Source organism: Ambystoma mexicanum, chromosome 7q (assembly GCF_040938575.1).
Source record: "Ambystoma mexicanum isolate Mex_15411 chromosome 7q, UKY_AmexF1_1, whole genome shotgun sequence".
Classification (NCBI taxonomy): Eukaryota; Metazoa; Chordata; class Amphibia; order Caudata; family Ambystomatidae; genus Ambystoma; species Ambystoma mexicanum.
Window position 1 is genome coordinate 812,506,715 of NC_090941.1, and position 27,059 is coordinate 812,533,773.

Sequence of the window (27,059 nt, forward strand, 5' to 3'; positions counted from 1 at the left end):
GCCGTTGTGTCAGAGTGTGAGTGTGGTGGAGGTGAATTTCTTTTTGATCAGTGAATTAGATCACAAGGGGACAGATCTTCATGGGATATTGACCTCGCAACATCAATCCTTAGCTTCTGATCCCAGCTTCTCCACTTGACATTTTTTTCTTTCTGAGAACATTATTTTGATTTTTTTTGGATCCCTTAAGTTGTAAATACATGTAAGGGTCATTCTGAAAACCCAACTGGATTTACTTTTCAGGGAGTAGACATGCTCACCACTTCGATACAGATCACTATCTCGTATTGCCCAATTACATTTTCTCACCTACTATTGATACTGATTTCTTTAATTTTTCGTCTGGCCCTGACACAAATCAATGCTAAATGCAGGAGAAGGATATCCTGCTTCAATGAAGGGAGAGTGGTTAAAAACACCAACACACCAAGATACCATATACTTAGCTGCTATGTTTGGATTGTGTTGGGAGCTGTTTTGCTTGACAGTTAAAAGGGAATTGTCTAAGTCTGTTCACCATATATATGGTGAGGTTATGGGATCAATGGGCCAAAGGTTCGTATGAAAGTACGGTATCTGCATCAGTAGGCGGCCCATGGAAGAATCAAACACAAATGTTAATGAGCAGTATGGTCTACTGGGAGAACAATGCCTTCTGAGTCAAGGAGATGAATGATGAACAATGTATGCCATTGTGTTGTGCCTTATGGTCGCATAGAGACCACTGTGCCATTGTGTTGTGCCTTATGGTCGCCTAGAGACCACTGTGCCCTTGTGTTGTGCCTTATGGTCGCATAGAGACCACTGTGCCATTGTGTTGCGCCTTATGGTCACACAGAGACCACTGTGCCATTGTGTTGTGCCTTATAGTCGCCTTGGGACCACTGTGCCATTGCATTGTCTAACCCATATAGCAGCCCAGCTCTCACCGTCCTATCTAAATATGTACACCGCCCACACACTATACACCTTCATAGGCTTAGTCTACATCTTATTTAGTAGTAGTATTGCCTACTTCATGCCCACAAGGCAACCCCACAGCCATAACATGGAACTAAGGCACTCCACCACACACGCTACTCTTCCCAAAATGCCTGAGATCAAACTCAGGCAGCATAGACTCAGAACACGCACACTCCCTCTAGCATTCCTCTCCTCACCCATGCAGGTAACACTTAGGAACTCACGCCTAGGTTCACGCACTCAAGCTAAGACCTGCCGCACATCATACAACACTACCCACAAGCACCCAAACATGGCTCCGACACTCGCGCCGCCCAGACTACACATGTTCAATAAACCCACTAACACTACCAAAAAGCTCATTCCAACTACCGACCTCAAGCCACCTCAATCTAAAAAGCTCCAAAACCTAAATGTGCACTACTGAATGTTCGCTCACTCAACGCCCACTCCTTAGAAGTCAATGATATTATTACCAGCCAAGACTTAGATTTGCTAGCCATAACAGAAACATGGTTGCACTCTGCCTCTGGCCCTATCATCAGCCTAGCGGTACCGCCAGGTTATTCAATCTTAAAACAGGACAGATTAGCTAAAACGGGAGGTTGGGTCGCACTAATTTTCAAAGACTCTCTAGCCTTAAGACAGACTCCCACCACTTGGGAAGACACCACTGACATCCTCTCAGCCAAACTCACCCTCTCCCCTAAAGATACAGTAAACATTCACGTCATATATAGACCCCCAGGCCCTGTCAATAACTTCACAGGCATAGTCAACCATCTCCTTGGAAAAAACATCAAACAAACCTCTAAAACACTGCTTCTAGGAGACCTAAACCTTGGATACAATGATAAACTTGACACAGCAGCTATCACTCTAGCAAGAAAGCTCACAGATCTAGGATTCACACAGATAGTTACTGCACCGACCCATAATAAAGGCCGTATCCTAGATTGGGTGGTAGAGCACAACTGTGGCTCCACCCTCAACTCCAACACAGCCCTCCCATGGTCTGATCACAACTGCCTTCAATTCTGCATTCCCATTTCCTCATACTCCAAACCACTTATACCTGCACCGGCTAAGCTAGCCAGAAGTGCCAAAAAACTCACAGCAGACAATATACGTCCCTTTCTCAACAACCCTTGCCTAGCACCTCCTTTCTCCTCCGACCCCAACATTCTAGCAGAGATCCTCAAAGACACCCTCACCCATGCCATCAACACCGCAGCCCCTCTTGAAAACCAAAAAGAAAAAAAATCGTTCCACTCCAACTCATGGTTCACGGAGGACTTATTAAACCTACGCCAAAGCAAGCGCCAAGCCCTCAAAACATGACAGGCCAGTCCCTGTGATGCCACTAAAGCAGACTTTCTTTGTATCTCTAAAAAATACAAAAGTGCCATATTTAAGACAAAGTCAGAAACATACAATAAACGTATCATGGAAGCCAGCTCTCACTCAAAAGAGCTTTTCACCATTTTTAAAGAGCTCACCGTCCCCCCAATCGGTACAGATGAGAGTGTCAAGGATGAAGCCTGGTGCAATAGCATCCAATCAGCGATGTTAAATAAAATAGACCTTCTTCAAAAAATAAAATAGCTGAACACTCCAAGGTTTTGCACCCCCAACAGACCCTTCACGCAAATACCATTAAAAACAAACACACCTCCAAATTCAATTTTTCTCCAATCACCGAATCAGATGCTCTCCACATCCTCAAACAGCTCAAACCATCTCAATGCAAAGGCGATATATGCCCCCCCAACATCATTAAAGAGTGTGCGGCACCCCTCACAGTAATCATCATAGTATTCATTAACGCCTCATTCAAGACGGGCAAAGTCCCTGACAGCCTTAAAGAGGCGTGGGTGTGCCCGCTCCTAAAGAAACCAACCTTGGATCCTGCCCAACCGAACAACTACCGGCCCATTACAACGGTTCCATTTCTTCTAAAAATCTTAGATAAAGCTGTACACATGCAGATACAGTCCTACCTGGAAAACAACTCCATCCTAGGCAAGAGGCAGTCCGGATTCAGCAAAGGTCATGGCACTGAAACTGCCTTATTAGATCTGAAGAACCAAATTACCCTAATTTTAGATAAAGGCAAGCCGGCCCTTCTGCTCCTCCTAGACCTCTCGGCGGCATTTGATTTAGTCGATCATGCCATCCTCACGAACCATCTCACTCAGGCCGCACATTTCTCCAAACAAGCCACAAACTGGATCACCTCCTTCCTCGAAGGAAGAGTGATGAAAGTTTCTCCAATATAGCTAATGCAGAGCCTACCACCATCAGGTATGGAGTCCCCCAGGGCTCATGCACAGCTCCTACCCTTTATAATCATTTTACCAAACCTCTCTTTGATAAACTGGACGCACTTGGGATCTCATACACCAACTACGCAGACGATACCCAAATACTCTTCCCGCTCACAGGACTCTACCATCAGGACGCAGCCACCCTCCAGAATATATACGCCACCATCCAAGCATGGATGGCCACAAACGGAGATAAGACCGAAATTCTCATCCTTGGCCAAAAATCCACTCTCAAGAACCTCGACCCACTTTACACCAACTTCTGCATAGACAATTGTGCCATCCCAGTCCTACCTTCTGTTAAAACACTAGGAGTCCAGATTGACGCCTCACTTTCCATGGACAAACAAATCGACTCCATCGTTTCTGCCTCCGCCCTGAGCACTAAGCTCGTTAATGCCATCAAACCCTTCCTAACCAAAGATAATTGCCTCTCTATTGCCAGAGCCACCATTGGAGCCAAACTAGATTATTGTAATGCGCTACTGGCTGGCACCTCCAACTCCAATCTCAATAAACTCCAAATAACACAGAATAATGCACTAAGAGCAGCTCTCAATATACCAAAAAGGGACCACATCGCACAAGCTAGAAAGGCAGCACACTGGCTACCTGTCAAAGAGCGCATTACATTCAAAATACTTACTACTGCACACAAATGCATCAACCTGGCTGCACCCTCTTAACTTTCTGATACGCTAGTCAGATCTCACTCCACCAGACCAACTAGGCAATGCCACACCAACCAACTTAGGGTCCCACGCATCAAACAAGCTAGAGCAGGTGGAATAAGTTTCCCATACATTGCCCCTAAACTATGGAACGCACTACCCAGCACACTCAGAGCTGAAACCTCTCTCACTGCTTTCCGAAAAAAGCTGAAAACCACCTTGTTTAACTAATTCCCCTCCCGTCATGTCATCTACTCCCTCCTCCTCCTCTCTTCCCTTCCTCTCCAGGAGCTACTACTCCACTCAGGCAACTAAGTAATGACCTCAATATATTTACAGCAAGTCATTTTCATGTCTGTACTCTTTTCTTGCAACTAAGTAATGACTCCTATGTATGTACAACAAGTCATTTTCATATCTGTAACAAGCGCCACGATGCCCTATCGGCTGCCTGTGCGCTAAACAAATGCGAATAAATACATAATAAATAAATAATATGCTGACAGGTCAAAGGTTCCCAAGAAAGCCAAGGATAAAGCCTGAGGAAGAAACCGTTGGCTGGGTGACGTGAACCCGCGGGAGCCGAGTTTACAAGCCGATGAGCAGTGTAAGCCACGAAAGGACAAGCATCTGCTGAAGTTGAGGGTAAGTGCTGATGAGACCCTGATGAGTATAAGAGAATGCTGAGAGATGGTGTTGACCAAAAAGTGAAGGAACTTGACCAGAGCAGATCTGGGGCCAAGAGAAGGAACGCCCGTTGAATGGTAGAGGCAAGATTTGTGGGTGAACATCCTATTAAAAGGGTTCGATGTGAGGACTGCAATAGTCCCCATCAGGTTTAACACAGGAAATCAGATGCCGAGGTAACCCAGAGTTGTAGAGAGAGGCAATCAGGAAGAGTAAGGAATCCTGAAGTGCAGAGCTTGGAAAAAGCAGTTCAGCAGACACTACCAAGTTACTGTCAGAAGAGAAGTTTGCTACTATCCAGGATAGTTGTGGTCACAAATCCAAACCACTTTTTTTATCAAGGGTCCTGGAGTACCCTCTGAGACCAAAGAACAATGCCCAGACCAGGGTAAGGGGAGTTTGTGTCAGTTTCCCACACAACTGTTTACATCACATAATTGTAAGCACAGCAAAGGTTACATTGTGTAACCTTTAATTAAGATGGACAAGCAAATACCACATCAGAGTGTTTACTGTGAGAGATTAATAGCACAACATCCCAAAATGACTTATCCTAGGCATATACCAGTATCAGTGACAATTGCGATACAGTTCTAGCACTTTAACTTCAGACTTTTAGTCAAGACTCACAAGCACAAACCAATCACTAATGAGCATTGTGAGACAGTCATTAGGCTTTATCCCGTTACTTGTAGTGTATGCCAACTGCCAGTGACAGCAGTGGGAACTCACTTGCTCTGCATCTTGCAACTTGCAGGGACTACTCTGAAGTGCACCACAGACCTTAGTAAGAATTGTAAGAAGGAGATAAGCCTACACAGCACTACAGAGGAACGTTTAATAGGTGCACAACAATGACTGGACATTATCAGAAAGGGAGTAAATGGCTTTAAATGGTGGAACCTGGAGTGAGGTTCTATTTCCATTACACAGGGCAACTGGCTTTTTGCTTTGGAATATGAAGTGGGTGTACAAATTAGGCAGAATAAAAAACATAATGCACTGCATGTAAGAACATTAAGCACAGCTGTACACATGTCCAGTAATAGTTAATGTATGTTGTTAAAAAGAGAAACATATAAACACAGAGAGAAAAGAGAACACAATGGGCCTCATTACACGTTATGCGGTAAGAGATTACCGGCACCGGTAAGGGCACCGGTGCCGGTAATCCCTGACCGCCCTACTACGAGGTCCCTCAGCGGGTCCCGTCCTTAACGTGTGGTCAGACCACACATTAAGGACAGGACCCGCTGAGGGACTTCAGAGCAAATAACTGTACCGCTAATAGCGATACCATTATTTGCTCCTTCCCCATACCCATTGATCCCTATGGGAATGGGGAATGGTAATTGGCATGGGGACTTACCGGGTCCTCCAGGGTCGGAATGATGCGGTAAATCCCCATACTGCCTACCCGGACCCAGGAGGCGGTAGGGGGTAGCCATGGCGCTAATAGCACCACGGTTACCTCCTACCGTGTAATGAGGCCCAATGTTATGGTGGACATCAATGAGAGTGTTATCAGTTAAGCTGGTCATGACTTCCCACATTGGCTAAATGTGAAGAGTTTTGTTGTGTTAAATCTGTGCAACTTCACTACACCTTAACTAAGTTTTTGTTCAGTTAATTTCAAGGGTTTTGTTATATTTCTTTCATGGGCCACTAGCCATGACCTTTGGTCATGTCCACTGTACATGTTCTCACAATAGGTTTCTTTTGGACCCAAATGGTGGCTACAGCTTCTTTGCCATTGCCACTATACATGTCTTTCGGGCTCACTAGCCAGGACGTTCAGACCTGTCCAGTGGGCCATGCCTTTGTCCGTGCCCACTGTTTCTTTTAAAACACTACTTTTCTTTCCTACTCATTCACCTTGACAATTTGCAACAGCCTTTGCACCTGGCCCCTTACATGTTTCCCGAATAGCATTCTACCGGTCCCACTTGCTATGGCCTTTGGCCATGACCACTCTACGTATTGCTCCAATAGGTTTCCTGAATGGGACCAAGAACCATGGCCTTTGGCCATAGCTAGTGGCCTCAGCCACACCACTAGGTCTCTTTTAGGCACAGTAGCCATAGCCATCATCCGTGTCCACTTTCCATATTCCACAATTTGGTTCATTAAAGTATCCCAGTAGCCATACTGTGATGCTTGAAATGCCTTATGGAGGGACAGGACCTCCTAGTCGTTGCCCTGCCAATTCTCTGTGTGTGTTTTCCTTATGTTTTCAGCCTGGACCTTTGGCAGTGCAACTCTTACTTTTATCTTTGGTGAACAACACCCACGGGATACTCATATGGCACCCGTGGGTGGGGGTAAACACTTGTATCCCTTATGTGTGTTTTTGGGCACCTGTATGGAGCCCATAGAGCAACACCATATATGTCTATGTTCCCTTTCCCCCTGGCTTGCTATTGGGTGCCAATCCAGAGAAGGGGTCTTCATTAGACCTGAAGAGGAGTGCCGGGACATCTCGAGTCAAAGAAGTCCATTGGTGTTGCCCAGGGTCCGGAGGTGGGTGTCGTGACCACTGGAAATTGTTGCTGTCTACCACCCAGAAGAGGGGGATCCCTGGCATAGTGCTGCTGGACACTATTAGGGGTTTTGTCAGAGGGCTAGTACAGAACTTGGGTGGTATTTTAATATTGTGGTAAAATAGTGACATTTTAGTATCATGGTATAATGGTGAGCATATTTATGGTAATGTCCTATATGATGGGACAGGACTCCCCTTCCCTGATATTTGTACTCTACTTAGGGATGCCTGTAAGTGCAGACTATTGCACTTCCAGGGACAGAACAGCACAAGCTGTTTTTCCGGTCACTTATTTACTAAACTGGGCTACCGTCTTTGACGGATCTGCTCAGCTGTCAGCATGCACACAGAGACAACACACACACATGCATTATAGGTTTTCTAGCTTACTAGCTGGTTCCCAAATGTTACCTCCCACTTTACCACATGTGGTAAGTATTTTACCGCTTTTGGGTACACTAAGACGCTTACTTGTTATTTTCCCTTTTTGAAAAATAATCCACATAGACACGGTTTTTGTGCAAATATTTTTATTTATTTGTGTTTTGACTTAAAATAGGTTTTACGATACACATATTAACAAGTAAACTCTTCAGCAATAGATACATGAGCCACCTTTGTTCACAATGAAAACATACATTTTCTCTTACCAAGACCTTGAAACCTGATGCGGTTACAGAGTGTACTTGTCTAAGAGAAAATACATAAAGCACATAGCACAATAGCATGTCAAACTCTCCCTCCGTCACACTCCAGTGATTCCCCATTACACATGTGAAAGAAAGAAAAAAAATGTTCAAAGTAACTATTTAACCTTGACTGACTAACTGACGGAAAATGCAAACACCATCATCAGGACGCTGCTCAGGTTTTACCATTACTCACTTCTAATGTGTAGAATTCCTGCGCTGCTTATCACAAAGGAGCCCCTCTCTGAAGCATCTTATCTGCAAGCGGGAGTGTTGCAAATTTCACAGATTTGGCAGCCCGGTGAGAAGGCAGTGACCTCACTCCGACCTCCTTCAGACTGCTGCCTTGCATCTTGCCCTCTCTGCACAGCCTGCTATGCCCTCCGTGCACAGCCCAGCTGCAGTCTTGATCTCTTCTCTCTGCAAAATGATGACTGAATCTCCACCCCGTCTTTCAGCTATATTTATACCCAAGGCCTGCCAATCTTATTGACCCTGCCCTTTTTCCTGACGTCTCCTGTCATCCCAACTGACTTTTCTAGAATTATGGCATTTCTCTCTCTGAAGTATACTTGTATCAATTTGCTTCCTGGAGCACACAATGTGCATTCTGAATGAAAAGACAGCCAATGCATTTGCATGTATGATTTAAACTTCCACTTATCAGGAAGAAAACAATATATCATCTGAATCATTTGCACTGCTCTGTTAAAGGGTACATTAATTAATTACTGGGGAAATGTTATTTAATGGGGCATTTTTCATTGAATAATTTGGGTTAGCTTATTCAGTGCAAACTGTACAGATGGCAAATTCACTATAACATGGAACATTTTTACATTCATTTCCCTGCCTCCATTGAAAGTCCAGTGTATTGCCCCCATGAAACCAATGCATTATCTTTCCCTACATATTCCTACCTTCCTACAACACCCACAGCTGTGAAAGATCCAAACTGCCTAAGAACATTTCAAAGGAAATCCTTGTCACCATCACTGACCATTTCTTCCTGCCGGAGAGAGTCCAGAGTCGCCTGGTGCAGAGGAGGTATGCCGGTGGGTTTTTCACCACCAGAAGCTAACAAAGACATCCCGAGGGTCCAAACTTGGTGATGGTCCAAAGTCTACTCCAGTGGTCAAGTCTAGGTTGCCTGAAGCCGTCTAAAGGTCTGTGTTGTGGCTGCTGCACCGAAGAGACAAAAGTCGGACAACCACGTAAATCCAAAACCCAACACCAAAAGTGACCTTTGCACATGTCGCCCCCCGATCTTTCTTTCACTTAAGTTGTAAATATATTTTTGGGTCATTCTGAAAACCCAAGTGGATTTACTTTTCAGGGAGTAGACATGCTCACCACTTCGATAAAGATCACTATCTCGCATTGTCGAGGGTTCCCAGGGATCTTACTCTCACCTGCCAAGCCTTTAAAGAGCCCACAGCAAGTTTAATCTTCAAGGGACTTCTATAGTAGGAGAAATCGTCGACCAAAGGAGAGCACTGCAAATAGTAAAATGCTGCACTTCAGAAAGACTTTGGTTCCATTTTCTTCTTCCAAGGGGTGTCCATTCTCTGAGGGAATTGTCAACTAAAATCGTGAAACAGACACTTTGCCTGCCAAGGCAACAAAGGTACTGTGACGAGGAAGAGCATCTTCTAGTCTCAGGAGTCGTCCAGGGGCCCCAGATTTATTTTAGATCCATTTCTCTTGTGGCCTCTCAGGTTATTGAACATTATTGGACTGGGCGGTAAAAAACAAGATAAGGTACTCCCTAAATTTTCCATTACAGGTTGCCCAGGTGGTGGGATCCTCACACAAAATTGTGTATCTAGCCGAAAGAAAGCATTAAGCCACTGCTCACAATTAACCTGCCTTTCCTCCCTATTCTATGCTGACACACCTCACTTAAAAATGCAATTGCCTATTTAAAACTGTCTGCAGTTTAGTGCATTTCTCACTGAATTTAAGTATTGTGTGGTACCAGAGAGAGTGTATATATTTTCTGTTCTTTGAATAAATATTTCCATGTTCAAAGTGGTATTATTTATATGTATATGCTTTGGTAGGAAACCTTATTTTATATAAAGAAGCTGTGTTATCACCTAACATAGTGTGTGTGGACATTCCTTTGTGGGGGCTTTCCGTAAACATTGTACTTATGAACCAGCCTGCATCACCTCCTTAAAGCTTAAGCCTGGTTGCTCATTCATTGCGACCAAAATGAGAGCCCTGGTGGGTGTGTTCTGTGCCTTTACCGCACCAAATAGAGGGTAGAAGTACAGATACCCCCTCCAGTCTTTATACATAGCCTTCGGCCACACCTATTACCCTCCACCTCACTGTAGCTGTAAAATTCCACTTTTCTTTTGTATTGAACTCATTTTTTTAAAAAACCTTTTCCCATAACAATGGTTAGCATACCCCTAATAATAGCAAAATATTACAAATAACACCTGTTATCCGTAAATGCCTGTAAATAACTGTGGTTAAACATAAAAAGCATGAAAAATCCAAAACTCTTCCCTGCCCTCTCAGGCACTTACCAATTACCCCGCCCTCTTGCCATGCTCCCACCACTCATTTATGTCCTTTTTCCCTTCCCAGTCCTCTCCCAATCCCATCTAAAACTTGTCGTTTTGTGTGACTCACTTTCATTCCCAATCACATTTTACTATTATAACTGCGGTTATCCCACAGGATATCTGCAGTTATGCGAACATGTTTGAGCTATGAACTTGGCCCCCAGCCCCCACCAGCTCCCCATTTCACATGGTGTCCTCTTCCCTGTTCATCACCTCTAGCCTGATGCCATTTCCTTATTTTACCTCCCCCATATACACTTTTTTCTTTTTTCGTTTTTTGACTAAACCCCGGTTAAAACTGTTAAAACCTCAGTTATCAATTGCATTGAGTACATAAATGAATGGCGGCTTTTTCATTTCACAAATAACTCTCTGATGCATTGTGGGACACATATATAGCTATAATTATATGGAATAACACGAGACCTCCTCCTGAAATGGAGTCAATGCTCTCTTCCCTTGCTGTTTAATACTTGGTCCAATTCCATCCAGCAGTTTTTGCTGTGCACTGAGGAGTAATTTTCACTTTTTCTATATTGGGAAATGGATGGGAGCAGGCCGAACATAGCTTTTTTTGTCTTTCTTAATAACTTTTAATTTTTTAATACATCTTTCCCAAACTTTCCATTCTGTGGGGCTTAAGGGGGAGGGGACGTGACACACTTTGTGCAATGTATCAACCAAATCCATCATGCAAGTGAAAGGTAATGAGCAATTCTATTTTGGGGTTTTCTATGGAACTTGAAACTCAACTACTCTGCTGCAAATATATATACATATATATATATAGATAGATATCTATATATTCACTGACAACAGTTTGTTAAAGGATTGTTATGGTTAAGTTGCATTAATAAAAACTCATGAAATTCACTGAAACATTTTTGTTAAAGAGATGTTATATTTAAGTTGGATTTATAAAAACCAATGAAAATCATTTAAAAAAAATATGTTCAAGGGACATTATGGTTGTAAGGTAAAATTGAAAAACCATAGAAATTCACCAGTTATGGTAAGCTATGCAACCATGACTCGCACCCCCATCATGCACTGCAAATACTAACACTGAGAACATCAAAGATTACATCAATCTTGATAGGAAGTCCCTTTAAGGGGTTATGTTTAGAGTGCTGCTAGCAACATAGGAATAGTGATTGAGAGGCCTCTCCTGTACTACACCATGTATCACAAAATGTACTTATTGAAACAGAAATGTTTTACTGAAGTTTTGTTGTTAATACATCGATATAATAAGACATATACACCTAGGCAATGGCTGCAGCATGGACCATAGAAATAGCGTAATTTTAATGTGGCCTGTTTGGCCAGTAGAATCGTAAGTCAATGCCTTTCAGAATATTGGCTTATGTCAAACTTGGAATTAATAGCTAACAATACAAGAATTACTACAGACATTTGTTAGTACAAAATGGAGAGCATCAATGCATACAAATCTGAGGCACATACAGGGAAACAAGAAAGTAGGAAACAAATGCCATGACCAGAAAATGATACAAAGATAAGAGTACCTCATTGTGTACAAAAATTGCATTGTCTGTCTGGGGCATGCTTATTGTTCCATATATGTGCACCATGAGCTCAGGACAAGCCCTAAGGAAAGTAACTTAAGAACATAGCAGAAGCTGAAGGTCTACATATATACCAACTTTAGTGTATGTATGTCATGTTTTCAATGCCTTATGACCACATCAATTTAATTTTATTTATTTATAAAGCACCACCACAACCAGGCCCCGGGCATAAGTTTGCAATCATTAAATATTCCTCTACATATATAACAAAAACAATAACCATCAAGATTCAATACAAGGAGGGTCAGTCACAAGAATCCACATCAGGCAAAAAGTTATGTTTTTAGTTTCCGCTTAAGCACATCCAAAGAATCAATGCATCTGTGATCAGGGACAGCACGTTCCATGCAGTCGGCACAGTTGCAAATAATGCTCCTCTGCTTACTACCATCAACTTTTTCTTGGGGAATCGCAATACATTCAAACCATTAGAGCTCAAAGTTTTCTGACTAAACCTACCAGAAAGACTTCCTGCCAGATGCTCAGGGTTAGTTCCAGAGAAACATTTATGGATCATTGTCAGGAGTTGGTGAGATATTCTAGCCTCAATTGGAAGCAGTGTATATATGTCATTGCTTGGGAGATATGATCACGCTTCTTCATTCCTTCCACAGCTCTCACTACACTATTCTGTATCACCTGGAACTTTGAGCAGTCTCCCTTACTAATTCCTATAAGAAGACTTCTACAGTAGTGCATTTTGATACCAATAATGTCCCTAGCCACAGTACCATAGTTCTTTTTTGACAAATACAGCTGTATCTGTGTAAGAAATTTGATGTAATTATCTGATGTAGATACAAGGCTCTGGACCTTGTTCATGTTGTGGTCAAAATAGACACCTAGCATTTGCAATTTATTTTCAGAAGGTATTTTGCATCCAGCAAAAGTAAAATGCTGATTGTTCAAATTTGTGTATCCTGCATGCTGTACTGATGGTCATAAACTCTGTCTTTTCGTCATTGAGCGCTAAGCCATTCTTCACCATTCAAGAAGGATCAGTGAATGCACTTTATATTTTCCAAATCTGTTTCATATACCCCAAACAAAGGGATTAAGCATTGGGTATCATCAGCGTAATTTGTAAATTTTACTCCCTTATCCTCCAGGGTAAATATATTGTACAGGGATGGTGAAAGACATGACCCTTGCTGGACACCATACTGGCAGTAGCGGAGGCAGCTTTTCGTACCGGGGGGCAGATAATAGGGTACCAGGGGGAGCCCGAGGGAGCGGCCACCTGTCCTTTCCCCTACTGGTTCCTCCATTGCATACTGGATCTCTACTGGGTCCTCCGCTGCAGTACCACAACATAATCTTGCTGAGCAGTTCGCTGCTTAAAATTCGCACTGTCACTGAACAAAACAACCTTCTCATATTTGATGCCATCAGTGATGTCATCAATGATGCTATTTTTGATGCCATTTTTTATCTCCTGGGTGTAAGTGTTAGCAATGAATTGCTGTGGCATGAATTATGGATGCATAGCTTACCATAACTGGCAAATTTCTTTGGTTTTTCGATTTTACCTTGAAACCATGACATCCCATTAACAACATTTTTTTCCAATCAAATTCATAGGTTTTTATAAGTGCAAATTAAAAATAAAAATAATAATAACCATAACGTCCCTTTAACAATGTTTTTTCACTGATTGTATAATGGTTTTTATAAGTGAAAATGTTTCATGATGTTGCAGCACTGTATAGAAGTTATTACACATTTCACCTTTTCACCTTTAACATATATTAAAGGACTATACACCTCCTTTAATAAACATGTTTTGCAGCACATACTGATGTATTTCATTTTCAGCAGCGCATGCTGAGGATGAAAGTAATGGTTGAATTGCCTAGGACACGAGGCTCACTAAACTAACCCCATCATCCAATGCACCTAGCCTGCATCCTGGTGCAGTGTCCACTATACCCCCATAATGTGACCAGTTGCTAGTGCTCATGGCTTGCAGCCATGGCCAGTGTCCACAATCCATGGGGCATGGCTCTGGCCATGCTGCAGGCCCTAATAAGCAAATCAGAGTATACATGTGTTCTTGCCAGGAGCCAGGCCCACTGCCAAGGGACCAAAGATATATCACTATTTTATGTACCTACATTCTGAAACTTTGATGAAAATAAAACACAGGACAGATTTGCAAAAGCATGCTTTCAGGTCCTTGCTGATGCTCTGAGTGCTTGTTTGTGGCAAACCTGTCCAGCACTTCAGGCTGTAGCCACGAGCAGAACTATTTTTCTTATTCAAGCCTTTCCAACTTTCTAAAATAATATCACATGCCATGCCCACTGTACCCCCATTGCCTGTCCCTAGTGGCCATGGCCAGTGGCCAGTGGCCAGACAGTAGGGGGCCATGGCCTTTGGCCATGTCCCAGGACATTCTGGCCACTGTCCATGGCCACAGGCTAGGCCTCAGGCAGCAACATTATATCATTATTTTTTGCACCTGTTTTTGGCAGGGCAGAGGCCCACTGGCCACTTTAACCTCATAGCTGGTCCCAGACGGCCATGCTTACTTTAACCCCATAGCCGGGCCCTGGTCACCATGGACAGTGGCCAGATTGTCTGGGTCAGCTTATCACAATTTTTTTACCTATACTTTACCTATATTTTGACACTTTTCAAAAATAAAACACAGGACAGATGTGCAAAGGCATGCTTTCTGGTCCTTGCTATTGCTTCTTGCACAAGCTAGCTGCAAATCCGTCCAGTACAGTAGGCTGCAGCCGCAAGCAGAACAGTTGTTCACATTTAAACCTAACATTATTTCACAGTATCCTCTAAAATGTTGCCCCTCTTAAAAAAATCCCTTCAAACTTTGCACAAACATTCAAAGTTTGGCCTATAAACATTTTGCAAACTTTTGTGCAAATGTCAAACAGCAACAATGTTTTAAGCCATCATAACACTTTAGGACACCCTCTGTAATTTGGCTCCCTTTTGATGAAATGGCAACAACCTTCACACACAATTTAAGGTTTGGTCGTTATTCTGATGCAAATTTCTGTGCGGTTTCATTCGTTGAACGGCACAAACGTCATAAGCTGTCTAATAACTCTTCTTCACTGACCCTGTAATGCACATATATGTACGGAGGTGCTGGAACATTTTTCAAGTTCTAGAACATCTCAGCAATGTTCCTGAACATCTGAGATGTTTGCGGACATCAGAGAAGAAATAACACAGCATTTTGAGATTTTTCTGGGTACATCCCATCCCATCCTCGTCACCCCTCACCTCCCCAGAGAGTGTTGAATTTGTTTGACAAGTGTTGTCTTTTTGAATATGTTTTTACTGTGACGTTTGCAGACTATGGGCGCAGTTCGCAAATGCAACATGGTGTCTGTTTCAAAAGTTTTGATGTACCTCACATTTCTCAATTGATCAATCAGCTGCTGTGTACGATGTCCGTGTACATTACTCTCAGTGGCGTTTGAAGACACCGAATCAGAAAGTAAATCAGCGGACCGGACGGAAATTCCACAAATTTTTTTTACCTACTTAGGGATTTTTCCAAATCCACTTGACGGATTAACACCAAATTTGCAAAAGCAAACTTTGGGGAAAAGGCAGACGCTCATCTCACATGTTTGGTGCAAATCCATCCACACATTTTTTTCCATTCATGTCTATCTGGATTTTAAATGTTTGGGGACCCTGCCTATAATGTTGCCCCTCTTGACAAAACCACATGAAACTTGGCAAAATAATGCAGTAGTGGTTGTTTACTTTTGTTTTCAAAGTTTCTTGAGGACACGTTGAATGGTGCAAAAGTTATAAGCCACCCAAAACTGCTATTCCTATGGATTGAGCAACTGTTCCTACACCTATCAAAATATCCTACAATGGAAATCATGATCAGCCAAGGTTGAGTGCACATAAATACAAAATATAAATATTTAAATGTGAATGTACCTGCGTAATGCAAGTACTTAGGGGTGGGTATATACCACACAGATAGTTTGTATGAATTTGTGCTATTGCGTTATTGATGTAACAATCCTGGTTGGATGTCACTATCAATGATACTTTTGATGCTTATTATAAAAAAGCACAACTTTGAAGGTCACTTGTTAAAAATAGATTTGTCATACTCTATAATACTGAGAAACTGGCATGCTGTTATGACAATTTCCTTTGCGCTGCCTTCATGGAATTAGTGCATATTAATCTAGGCAAACAGGGTCTCATGCACTAACTCCTGCAGTCACCTACTGTTGATTGTGATAGCTCAGTGAAAGTAAACACATAGGAGTGGAAGTGAGCTGACCCAAGTACAATGTGACACATTATTGCTTAGAAGAACAGGTCTATGTATGGATTTTATAAAAATATACCCTTCACTTTGGGAAAATCCATTGTTAGACTGTTGAACTTGGTAACACAAGGACTGCAACTTTAGAGACCTCAGGGAACAGAAGTCAGTACACACAATGGTCTTCTACCAACCAGTGGATCCAGTTCAGCCACCTGAGCATGGAGACTCACACTGGGAATAGGATTTTGAGCATGACGCCCCTGCAATCTTGCATGAACACATTCAAATATATGCCCTTAATGAGGAATTTGATGAGGAGTGTCAGTACACCACATAGGGGCCTCACTCTAGAGGTGCAGCATGGAACCTTTGAGCTAAACATGGGTATATTGTTAAATAATGGAGGACACCGATTCAGCATAAGACATCATGCCAAAGTGAGTAAGTTGTCATACCTGTTACAAAGACTGAAGCAACAATTTCAGCTGACCCAAATGTATTTTCACCTTGGCATATATATCTTCCTTCGTCAGCCTTTGATGCATTGAGGATTCTTAGACTCCCATCTGGTAGAACTGCAATCCTGAAAGAAACAAAAACAGAATGTCCTCAACAACAGCTAAAAAGTTTTTAGCACGTAGAGATTAATTGCAACATTGGGGCAGATGTGAAAACAATTATACCGTAGACATAATTATTTTTCCAAACACTAAAAGAAGGTAGAGCATTTCACATTCAGATATCGACCGATCAATAAAAAAGTAATGTTGCTGTTTTCTAAAGCATATTTTATTAATTAATACAAATTCATGACTTTCATTTCTTGGTTTGAAAACTACGAAGAGAATAATTTTCAACCAGAGCCATGAATAATGCTCATAAGCCAAAACTATAAGAGGAAACATGTACTAGAAGTGTAAACACCTGGAGAATGTTCAGCAATACCAGCTTTACAGGACAGAAACATATTAGGTTGATTTATCCATGGGAATATATGAATATTAAACTTTAGGTTGATATATTCATAGGACATATTGACTATTAGACATCAAGCAATTATCAGTACCTTTTCTAAATATGTTGAAAGTCTGTACTCGTTCACTTAAGTTAGTTTCCCCATTACATGTATTGTTTATAATATATTGTCTTCTACAGTACACATTCTTGTTTAAAGAGGTGATTCTTTTTCGGCTTTATTTTTAAGCAAATAATTTTACATAATAATACGTTATAGAAATTAATGTTTTTGTAACAAATTACAATCATGAATTTGTATTAATAAAAAAAAAATAGAATACACACAGCAACATTACCTTTTCATTGATTTACCTTCCTTTAGGGTTTGTAAAATGTTCATACTGAGTTAGTAGGAAGGGTTGTTTGAGAAATCTTGGTTAGCTTGTCTAGGTAGATTCCTTGCACCTTAAACATATGACAAATGCTGTAAATGTCCAAAGCCTTTTGCCCTATTTGTAAAACATATGTTATAATATTACTGTGTGTAACGTTTAAACTCAATTTGCAGAAAATGCATATTTCTGCATGCTTTTCTCAGTGTGATACGTGGCATGTAAATTCACATTAATAATGCATTGTCAATACAAATTAAAATACAACGTAGTGCATGCAAATGAAGCATTTCTAAGAGCGAAACACATAAGCCACTTAAGGCTAAACATCTGACTGAATAGGAATGTCATAATGAGGTTTACACTGTTCGTGCATTCTGCGTCAGCACTACTCTATGTAATTTGCAAATGTGTAAAAACTGGCATCATGGTGCTAGAAATACTGTAATGCACTCTATTCCCTGTCCCTGCTATTGCCCCTTCTTCACCTGCTATTAATCGTTCAATACAACAATGCTTTTTAGTTATTTCAAAATGACACCCTGTTTTTAATTAAATACTTATACAATACAAAATGCACCATTACTTGTGTTGGGTGTCCTCACCCACGTTTAAGCTATCATGCTGCAACATTTGGTGCTGTGGGCTTAGAAAATTCAAGATGGCGGAAAACCCACATGTGCGCTGAAATCCAGGAAAGCTGCGCAGTTTGTGCGCACACTAAAATGGTTGCCTCACTTGCCACCCACCAGTGCGAGAATGAAAGGCTGGGTTGCCATGAGGGAAATGGGTTGCCAAAGGAAAAACAGTAGCGCCGGTTAGCTTCAAAGCGCTTTAAAACCACCATTGGACTACCCGCACAGTAGTCTGAAACCATTGGGAGTGGCAATGCTGATTGCCAAAAGCAAACCCATAACTGTTGGGAATTCATTTTCTTAAATCCCAAAAATGGGTGCAGTACCAGTACTCACCACTATCCAAAAGCCGGCAGTTTAAAACCACCCTGTATTTCTCTGAAGGCAGGCTCAAACTGTCTATTTTAAACATTGCAACACATCTAAAAACTCACTGGACACCAGCAGACATTTGGTAGAATGGAGTGTTGTGTGCCTACAAAATCTGGGAAATGAAGAGCCCAAAACAATGCTTATAACAAAACTGCTATGGAGTCAGCAGTTTAAGTTGCACTGGATTGAAAGACACTAAAAAAAAAATCTAAATGTTTAAATTGACTGAGTGACCTACTTTTGAGTGTCACATAGGTTGCAATTGTTTAAATGTCATAGTTTTGCACTTAGAATCAGCATTCTAGCTGCATGTGTAAAATTGCAAGTTAATTTAAAAAGCAACAAATAACATGACAGTAGCTGAAAGTCTGGCTTAAGGAACTTGATTCTGCCTGGCAACTACCCCCATCAGGAGTGAAATTTGAGTCACCACTGTGTTCCCAGGCCAACCTTCCTTTTGCTGCCCACACTAAGGATATGCCATCTATCTGATAATTGAATTATCTGTGCTCTGCAAGAGAGTGAACAAAGCCCTCTTCACTCAGGCAAAGGTTTTTATTACCGCAGTCGTAAATTGTAGCTTCCTCTTGGCAGGAGCTGGGAGGAGCACTGCCTGTGAGAGCAAGCTGGCTTGGCAGAAACTGGAAAGACTGGTTTCTATACCATGTGACCTGGGAAACCACACCCCTTTGGAGCCAGAACATAACTTTAAAAAGATGAATAACTCATAGAGCGGACATGTGAAAATTTTATAAATGATACCATAATTCTTGTGATTTTTCTGCCCACATTTTAAGAGGTTTTTCGACCCGGTGGCGTGTTCAGGGGGGTGTCAGCGTAAAAGTGGATATAACTCTAAATGTATGCATGTTAAAAATCTGAAACTTCATCAGTTAATGTCCATACTCCCTGCACACATGTATGTAAAGTTGGGTCAATGTCAGAAATTGAAAAATCAGTTAAAAAGTGAAATATGTGCCATTTCTGAATGCAAGCTCCCAGGAAGAGCAGAGTTTGAACAGGGGATACCTCCTGTAATGCATGATGGGTGCATATGATTTTAAAACAATATGTACCTCTGCAAATATGTATTTGTTTCAAATCTAGATTTGTGTGTAAGTTGACAGGAGGAGTGGACTTTCTGCAGGCTGTAAAATGACATCACTCTGACTCACAGTTCATTCCCCAATCAAATGATAAATGGAAGTTTGACCAATTAGAAGCTGAGAGAGAGGTAGGGTCAGTGATGCTAGAACACACCCACATTCTAAACACATAAAAGCAGACAGACAGGACAGATAGAGACCTTCAAAATCCATCTGCAGCGGGACGCTCTGCCGGAAAAATCCATACTTACCTCCATCAACCTCCAGAAAGCCAAACTAGAGACTTCAATCTATCCAGAACTAAGAGACCAGACCAGAGAGAAAGCAGTGCTGTACCCAGAGAGACCCAGACCAGCAGAGAGAGCTGACCCAGATCACTGTGAAGTGCAGAGGCCAGACCAGACCAGACCAGAGTCCAGTCTAAAACCCTGACCAGATCCGTGGCGAGGCACATTTCACTCAAGAATATAGTGTGAGTACCCAGCAGAACTGTGTAGAACCAATCTCTTAGTTTAAATTCATCTAATTCAATCTATTTAACCTAAGGAGAACTGCCTCCTAGCTGTCACCTGTCATTTCTAGTTGCAAGCTGCACTTGTCATTTTGAGCTTTTGAAATTTGCAAACCCAAAAACGACCTTTATTAAATCGCTCATATCTCCGCGACCGTTTGGGCTAGAGACTTGCAGTAACTTTCCTCTGATAGCTTAGAATCGTAGCTTTGAATCGCACCAAGAACCGCATTCCTACCCCTTATAGTTTTACCGCAATCGCGGAACACGCATCCGCGAATTTTACCGCGATTTGCAATTTCTTCACATGTAAAAACTGCTGCTGCTTGCCTTCCATTTGCCAGAAATTCGTTTAACCTGCTAACTATCCCTGCATCATTGCTAGTGTGAGCCTGGACTAATATTAACTAGATACCACTCACCCTGAACCTCTGAAAGGGAATAAAAAGCATTTCCAGCATATTTCTCATCCATTGCTAGCACATATCAAAGCATTTGGGCCTGTGTTTTCAAAACTCCTATCTGTTTTCTGTAAGCTTGCTGGGTTGAACTGATTACATTGATTGCATTTTTGAGAACTGCGTGCTTTCCTCCCATTCCCTTGCATTGCATAAAGAGGGGGGGAGGGAATTGCCAGAGAAAAGTGATTACATTGTTTTGTTGAAATCATATTGAGTATTTCTATACTGCATTTCATTCATTCAACCTTGCATCCATTTGAACTCTATAAAGCATTTTGTACCACTTTCTTCTTTTGTTCCTATTTACCAGTGTGCTACCTTATCCATTTCATGTCAACTCATTAGTGATTATAAGAAGTGTGCTAGTGCCAGATTCTCCGTTGTTGATCTTTATCATATCAGATTAAGTGTGCTATTCAATTATGAATTTATTATAAAGTATCATATATATATCTATTGTTTAAGTTATCAAATAAACCTTTTAAACTTGCAAAACAGAACTACTTCTTGGCTCAGTGGGGTCAGGGGGATTCCAAGAGAGGGGTGTTATATAGGGGTAGTCATCCAGAACGCATGAACTGGACCTAAAGATATATCAATAAGGGTTTTCATTCAGTATTATAGACTAGGCACTGACTTAGCGGTAGTGTTGAATTGAATCCCCTTACAAATTGGGGGCTCGAGCCGAGACGTTGGGTTAGATTTACCACTTGTGCAGCTTAATACAGTGTGCTAACTGACGGGATACATACATCCGGTCGGATCACCACGCTGCATTACGCTGTGAAGCATTCCTCAAAAGGGACACTCCAAGAAAAGTTCTGTTCTGCAAAAATAAAATACAAACTTCTGTAAGTCAGGACAGAGACCAATCTCTAGAATGACGACCTTAGTAGACATGAAAATAGCCAGAGAGCACCTCTTGCATAAGCTATTTGTGAGAGGTGAATGGACCGAACAGGGCCAGGATGCGTGGTTGCAGGCCATCACACAACAGGTCACTGAAACAGGGTCAGATATATATAGAGATCAGGGTCCCTTACATGTGGCCCTGAGTGAACTATATATGGCTCCTAAAGCCAAAGATGAACACAATAAGATTGCCAGGGTAGCGGCGTATTTATATTTACATATGGGAGCCGTGCAGGACAAATGTGCTGAAGGCCAAGATCTGGCGAGTAGGCAACTGCTGGCATTACAGAAGGTCCAATCTGACCTGGTCTCTTCTGAGCAGAGGCTGCAGAGGAGCCAGGAGTCAGAAAATGACAGCAGACTGTACATCACTAAAATGAAGGAGGATATGGATGTGCTGCAAAAGGAAAAGTCAGAACAGGATACCAGATTTCTGGCCCTGCAGAAGGAGCACCAAGACAGTTTGGACTCCTTACTGCAGAGCCAGAAAAAGCTGGAGCAACAATTAGACTTTAACAGGGCATGCACGGAGCAGGTAGCCACCTTGCAAAGTCATCTAGATAGAGTGAAGGTAGAGAGCAACAAGCTGATCTTGAAAGACCTGGATACCCAGGCAGAGTTTGATGAGGAGCGCCAAAAAGCTGGTGCCCTTCAACGGCAAAGGGACGACCTGGCGGCACAAATGCAGGCTCTTAGTCAGGAAAGAGACGCCTTAGGCCACGAAGTCTGCCATTTAAAAAGAAAAATGGAAGAAAATCACCTGGCCCACCAGGGACTGGGTGATCTTCAAAAAGAACACCAGAACTTGTTAGAGCACACCAGGAGGGTGGAGGATGCTCTAGCAAGAAAGGAGCAGGCCAATAGGGACACAGCTCAGGAGGTAACCCTCCTGCAGCAAAGACTGGCCCAGTTCTCCAGGACCAACCAGGAAGCACAGAGGGAAAACGAGGCCCTCTGTGAACACAATGATAGGCTCCAACAACAGGTAGCGATGCAGGAGAGACTGATAGAGTCCAGTAAGGCCTTAACTGAAGAACTGAAGGCACAAATGCAGGCTCTTGCATTGCAACAGGGAGCAGGGGCGGATAGAGATGAGGTTCGCTGGGAAAGGGAAACTCCGGAGCATAACCTCAGGAGCCCTAGTACCAGAGGCCCTCATACCTCTCAGTCCCTGGACTCTGCCACCCCCATGTTCCCTGGCGCACATGAGCACAGGGCCACAGGGATGGCAGATTACTATCCAGCTAAGAGTATGGGGCTCATAGGCCAGAACCACTCAGGAATGGAGGGGTGGGCATCCGGGTATGGGCACCCAAGTACAGTACAGTTCAATGGGGAACCCCAGGAGAGTAGGCCCATTAAGGGCATCCTGAAAACCTCTGCCCAGTTAGGTCAGTGGAGGGGGTACCCATCAAATCCTGGCAGCAAGGAGGAATCTGAAGACCCCTCTGAACTGCGCAGGACGCAGGAGACCAGGTCCCCACATTCTGCCAGCCATTCCCAGGCTCGCAGAATCCGGGAAAACCTGGAAGAACAGACGGGAACCTCTGGGAGCAGTGCCTCTGAGTCCGAGGAAGAATGGACAAGGGTTACCCGAACCAAAAAGGCCAATAAGGCAAAAAGGGCCTTGCTTAAGGACCCTTTAAAGCAGATTAAGGCGATCAGGAGCGTCATCACGCCTTACCATAAGAACGCTAAGTATTCTGTTTGGGAGCACTTAGAGTTGTTTGAGCAAATGATGGAGACTTTCCATATGAAGGACAGCCAAAGCTGTATTCAATATGTAAAGTGGACCTTCTCCCCGGAATACTCCAGTTTCTTTGCGGGGCTGGAGGACCAAAATCATTTAAGATGGTCCACATATAAGGCGGCCATCCTGAAACATTTTTCTGTTCACAGAAATCCTCAAGAGGCTCGCAAGGCAGCCTACAATTTGCAATGTGGGGAGGATCAGGCCCCACAAGAATTTGTGCAGGAGTTAAAGCGTGCTTTTGCACAGACCACAAGAAGGGTGCGCACGGATAGCAGGGAATTTATAAATACGTTTTTCCATGCCTTGCCCAAATATATCATGACCCAGCTCGTGAGGGATTTTCACGAGAAAAGATCTTTAGACTGGGTCATTGAACAGGCTACCCGGATCTATGAGGTGCAGAAACCGATAGATAGCAAAAGTAATGCCCAGAAAAACCCCAAAGCCAACACCACCCCTGCTGCTGCCAAGGTGGCAGAGGTAAAGGTCACCCCCGTTTTAGATTTGGAGATGGGGGGGCCTAAAAACCTACCTGCACCTAATACTGCTAGGCCCAGAAGGTCCTCGGGCCAGTCACAGACAGGGAGCCAAGGAGGCAGCCCCACAAATGGGGTCCCTCGCTCTCCTGATTATGTAAGTCCCCGTTACAAGGGAAATCGACCCATCCTGGGTTATGTGTGGACTCCTCCAGCCCAAGGGGGGGGATCCAGCCAAGCACCTAACCCGGGGAACTTCCCTCCAAACTTCCCACAGGAGGGCAGAAATTTACCAAACCCTGGGCAGAACTTTTTCCCCAGATATCCACCCGACTTTCAGCCCCAAAACCATCCATCCTTCTTTCCCCAATTCCCTGAGCCCAGACCACTGAATCCGGGAGAGGGGAGGCCAAGGGTGGAGGGGTACCCAAATCTTCCCAACCCGGGGTATTACCAGAGGAGGGACAGCTACCCTTCCCGGGATCAGCCCAGGGGAGAAAACAGGGCCCCGTATCAGCCTGAGCGGGTTTCCCAGTTAGAGCGCCAGGTTCAAAACATGGCGCGGGATCTGGGTCACATACTGAGGGCTCAGCAGAACCCTCAGATGGGCGTGCCAGCGCAGAACGCACCCAACTCTGGACCTGGTGCTCCAGAACAATGACGGGGGCAGCACCCCGATAACTCACCGGTTCCCAGGGAGGAGGCACAAGGGGAAGGGGGGTGTAAAGCCTTGGAGGAAGCTTCCTTCCTCACTTGTAAACAGCCCCTGGAAACCCAGGAACCGGAAACAAAATCTCTTGCCCCTGAAAGTCTGCCTCCTAAGGAGCAGAGGGGGGGTAGGAGAAACAAAAGACCCAAACAGACTCAGTTTGAGGAGGAGGTACAGATCTTCCAATTTGAGGGAGAGGGATCCTCAGAGGATCCTGGGAAAAGGATCTTCTCCTTCAGAGAGGGGGGAACTCCTCCCAAAGAAAAATGGGTCCCTAGGGATGCAAATCCAGACTGGGGAGATGTGGAGACTGAGCTACCGCCGCCCACCATCTCATCCCAGAACCAACAGCAAGAAAATCCCCTGGTTCAAACCCATCCTGGGGACTGCCTCCAAAAAGGGGGGGGCAGCCCAGAACCGGAACCAGGGGAACCCACAATGGCTCTGATCTCCAGTTGCCAACTTTTTCTTTCAGATTCCCAAGACTCTCCACAGAATTCTGCCCAAATCTCTTCGCTATCGATGTCCAAAACCAGAAAGTTAGCCCACCAGTTGTCCAAAAATGTACATTATCTGTGCCCCCTTGAGGAGAAGGAGGGAAGATATTATGCCCCGGTACAAGTACAGGGGCAGGGTACAATCTCGGCACTGGTGGACACTGGATCTCAAGCTACCCTTCTGTCCAGAAGGGCCTTTGATGAACTGAATGCAGGAAGGGGAGAGGATTACCAAATTCCTCTCACCTCTCTTCCGGGACAACTACAGAACTTTGACGGGAAGGAAATTCCCGTTGAGGGGACTGCAGACTTGGACATTAAAATTGGGCGACATAAGTTGAAAAACCCGGTCATAGTTGTGACCCCAGAGGGCACCCCTTGTTTACTAGGGAATGACCTCCTGAGAAGGTTGTCACCCCTAATAGATTGTGTAAACAAGGTCCTCTGGACCCAGACTAGCCGACCAATAAAATTAAAACAGAGTGTTAACCATGTTAGTTTAAACGGCACCTGCCACATGGTTGAACAAAAATCTGACCAAGTAGAATTTCACTTCCAGAACAACCAGATTCCAGACGTGACAGTAATAGCGGTAGGACAACAGACTGGTGATGGGGGGTCCTCTCTATTTCTGAAAATCAACCTTCCTTCCAATTTAAGGTGGTATTCCACGCTGGAAGGAAACACTCTGAGATTCTATACTAATCCACAATCAGAAACTCACACTCCTATAGTCCAGAAAGATGTGAAATCAGCTCAGAGCCTGGCTGATATTCAGCAAATTGAAGAGCAGTTGTTCATCCCTGTTCAGTTAAATGATGGGAAGGACTCTGTTCTCGCTCGAGTGTGTGTGAACAACGGTAAGAGCTTCATCAGCGAAGCCATGTTTCGCCAACTCCCAAAAGATCCAGCCATTCCCACCTTCAAACTGATAGACAAATGGGAAATGGACCTGGAAGCACCTAATTCCAAACATCTCCTGCCAAGCAGGTGTATGCTCAAAATCTCCATTGGCAACAAGAGCATAGTCCACAATTGTTGGGTCGTGCGAGACGTCCCTGCCGCCTTTTACTTAGGCAGTGACATTCTCAATCGCTTTGCCATTAGTTTGGACCTAATAAACTTCAAAGCTTGGTCCCGATTAGCGGATAATCCCATGGGCTTTGATGATCCAGAAAAAGCATTTAGGTCAGCTCAATTACTACCTTATGCAGTTGAAATTCAGATTAAAGAGGAAGTCACCATCCCAGAAAGGACCCGACAATTCTCCCTGGAAGTGAAAGTTAAAAGGGGACAAGAGTTGAAAAACCCTGATGCTTACATACATCTAAATGCTTCTCTCCAACAGCAAGGGTTGGGGGTAAACCCAACACCATTAGTCAACATAGAACATGACACCATTCCAATAGAGGTGGATAACAGCGACTTAAAGAGTATTACTCTAGCCGCAGGCACCATTATTGGAATGGCGGTTGATGACCGACATTTTTCCATCGACTTAGTAAATGAACTGTTAGGACCAATCCCCAAGGACTGTTTTGACAGTGACAGTGATGACAATACAACACCAGACAGGATCTTTACCCGGCATGGGGGGAACTTCCTGGTGTACACTTCCTGCCCCTATGGTAAGGAAGATGTGACTTGTGACTTCAGGAGGGATGAGGTGATTTTCCAGGTCCATGAGGGCTGCCTTTCCCACCTGAAGCCTCCGGTCCAAATCAGCACTCTGACCAGGGACTTCTCCACCCAGCTGGAGGAGGCCGCTGAAATAGCCAAACCAGAAGTCTTTCCAGGCTTCAGGCAGATGGTGGAAGAGAGAGTCAACCTAGCTGATGCCTGTGTGACTCTGGAACAAAAGCAAAAGTTGAAACAAGTTTTCTTGGATTTCCAAGATCTCTTTGCGGTAGACTCATATGACTGTGGTCGCACTGACATCCACACAACAACAATCC

The 27,059-nt window shown here is 43.5% G+C and overlaps 1 protein-coding gene and 1 long non-coding RNA gene across 7 annotated transcripts in view; one reads left to right on the plus strand and one right to left on the minus strand.

Moving 5' to 3' along the window:
• Nucleotides 1–27,059, minus strand: part of CNTN5 (contactin 5) — a 3,106,629-nt gene that overhangs the window by 713,143 nt on the left and 2,366,427 nt on the right. For all 6 annotated transcript variants that reach the window (XM_069639123.1, XM_069639125.1, XM_069639124.1 and 3 more), the window contains one exon: nucleotides 16,779–16,906. In XM_069639123.1, coding sequence (XP_069495224.1) covers nucleotides 16,779–16,906 — 128 coding nt within the window. The remainder of the gene's footprint in view (nucleotides 1–16,778; nucleotides 16,907–27,059) is intronic.
• The window catches only part of LOC138527828 (uncharacterized), a 389,887-nt gene that overhangs the window by 96,994 nt on the left and 265,834 nt on the right, over nucleotides 1–27,059 (plus strand). The window lies entirely within an intron of this gene.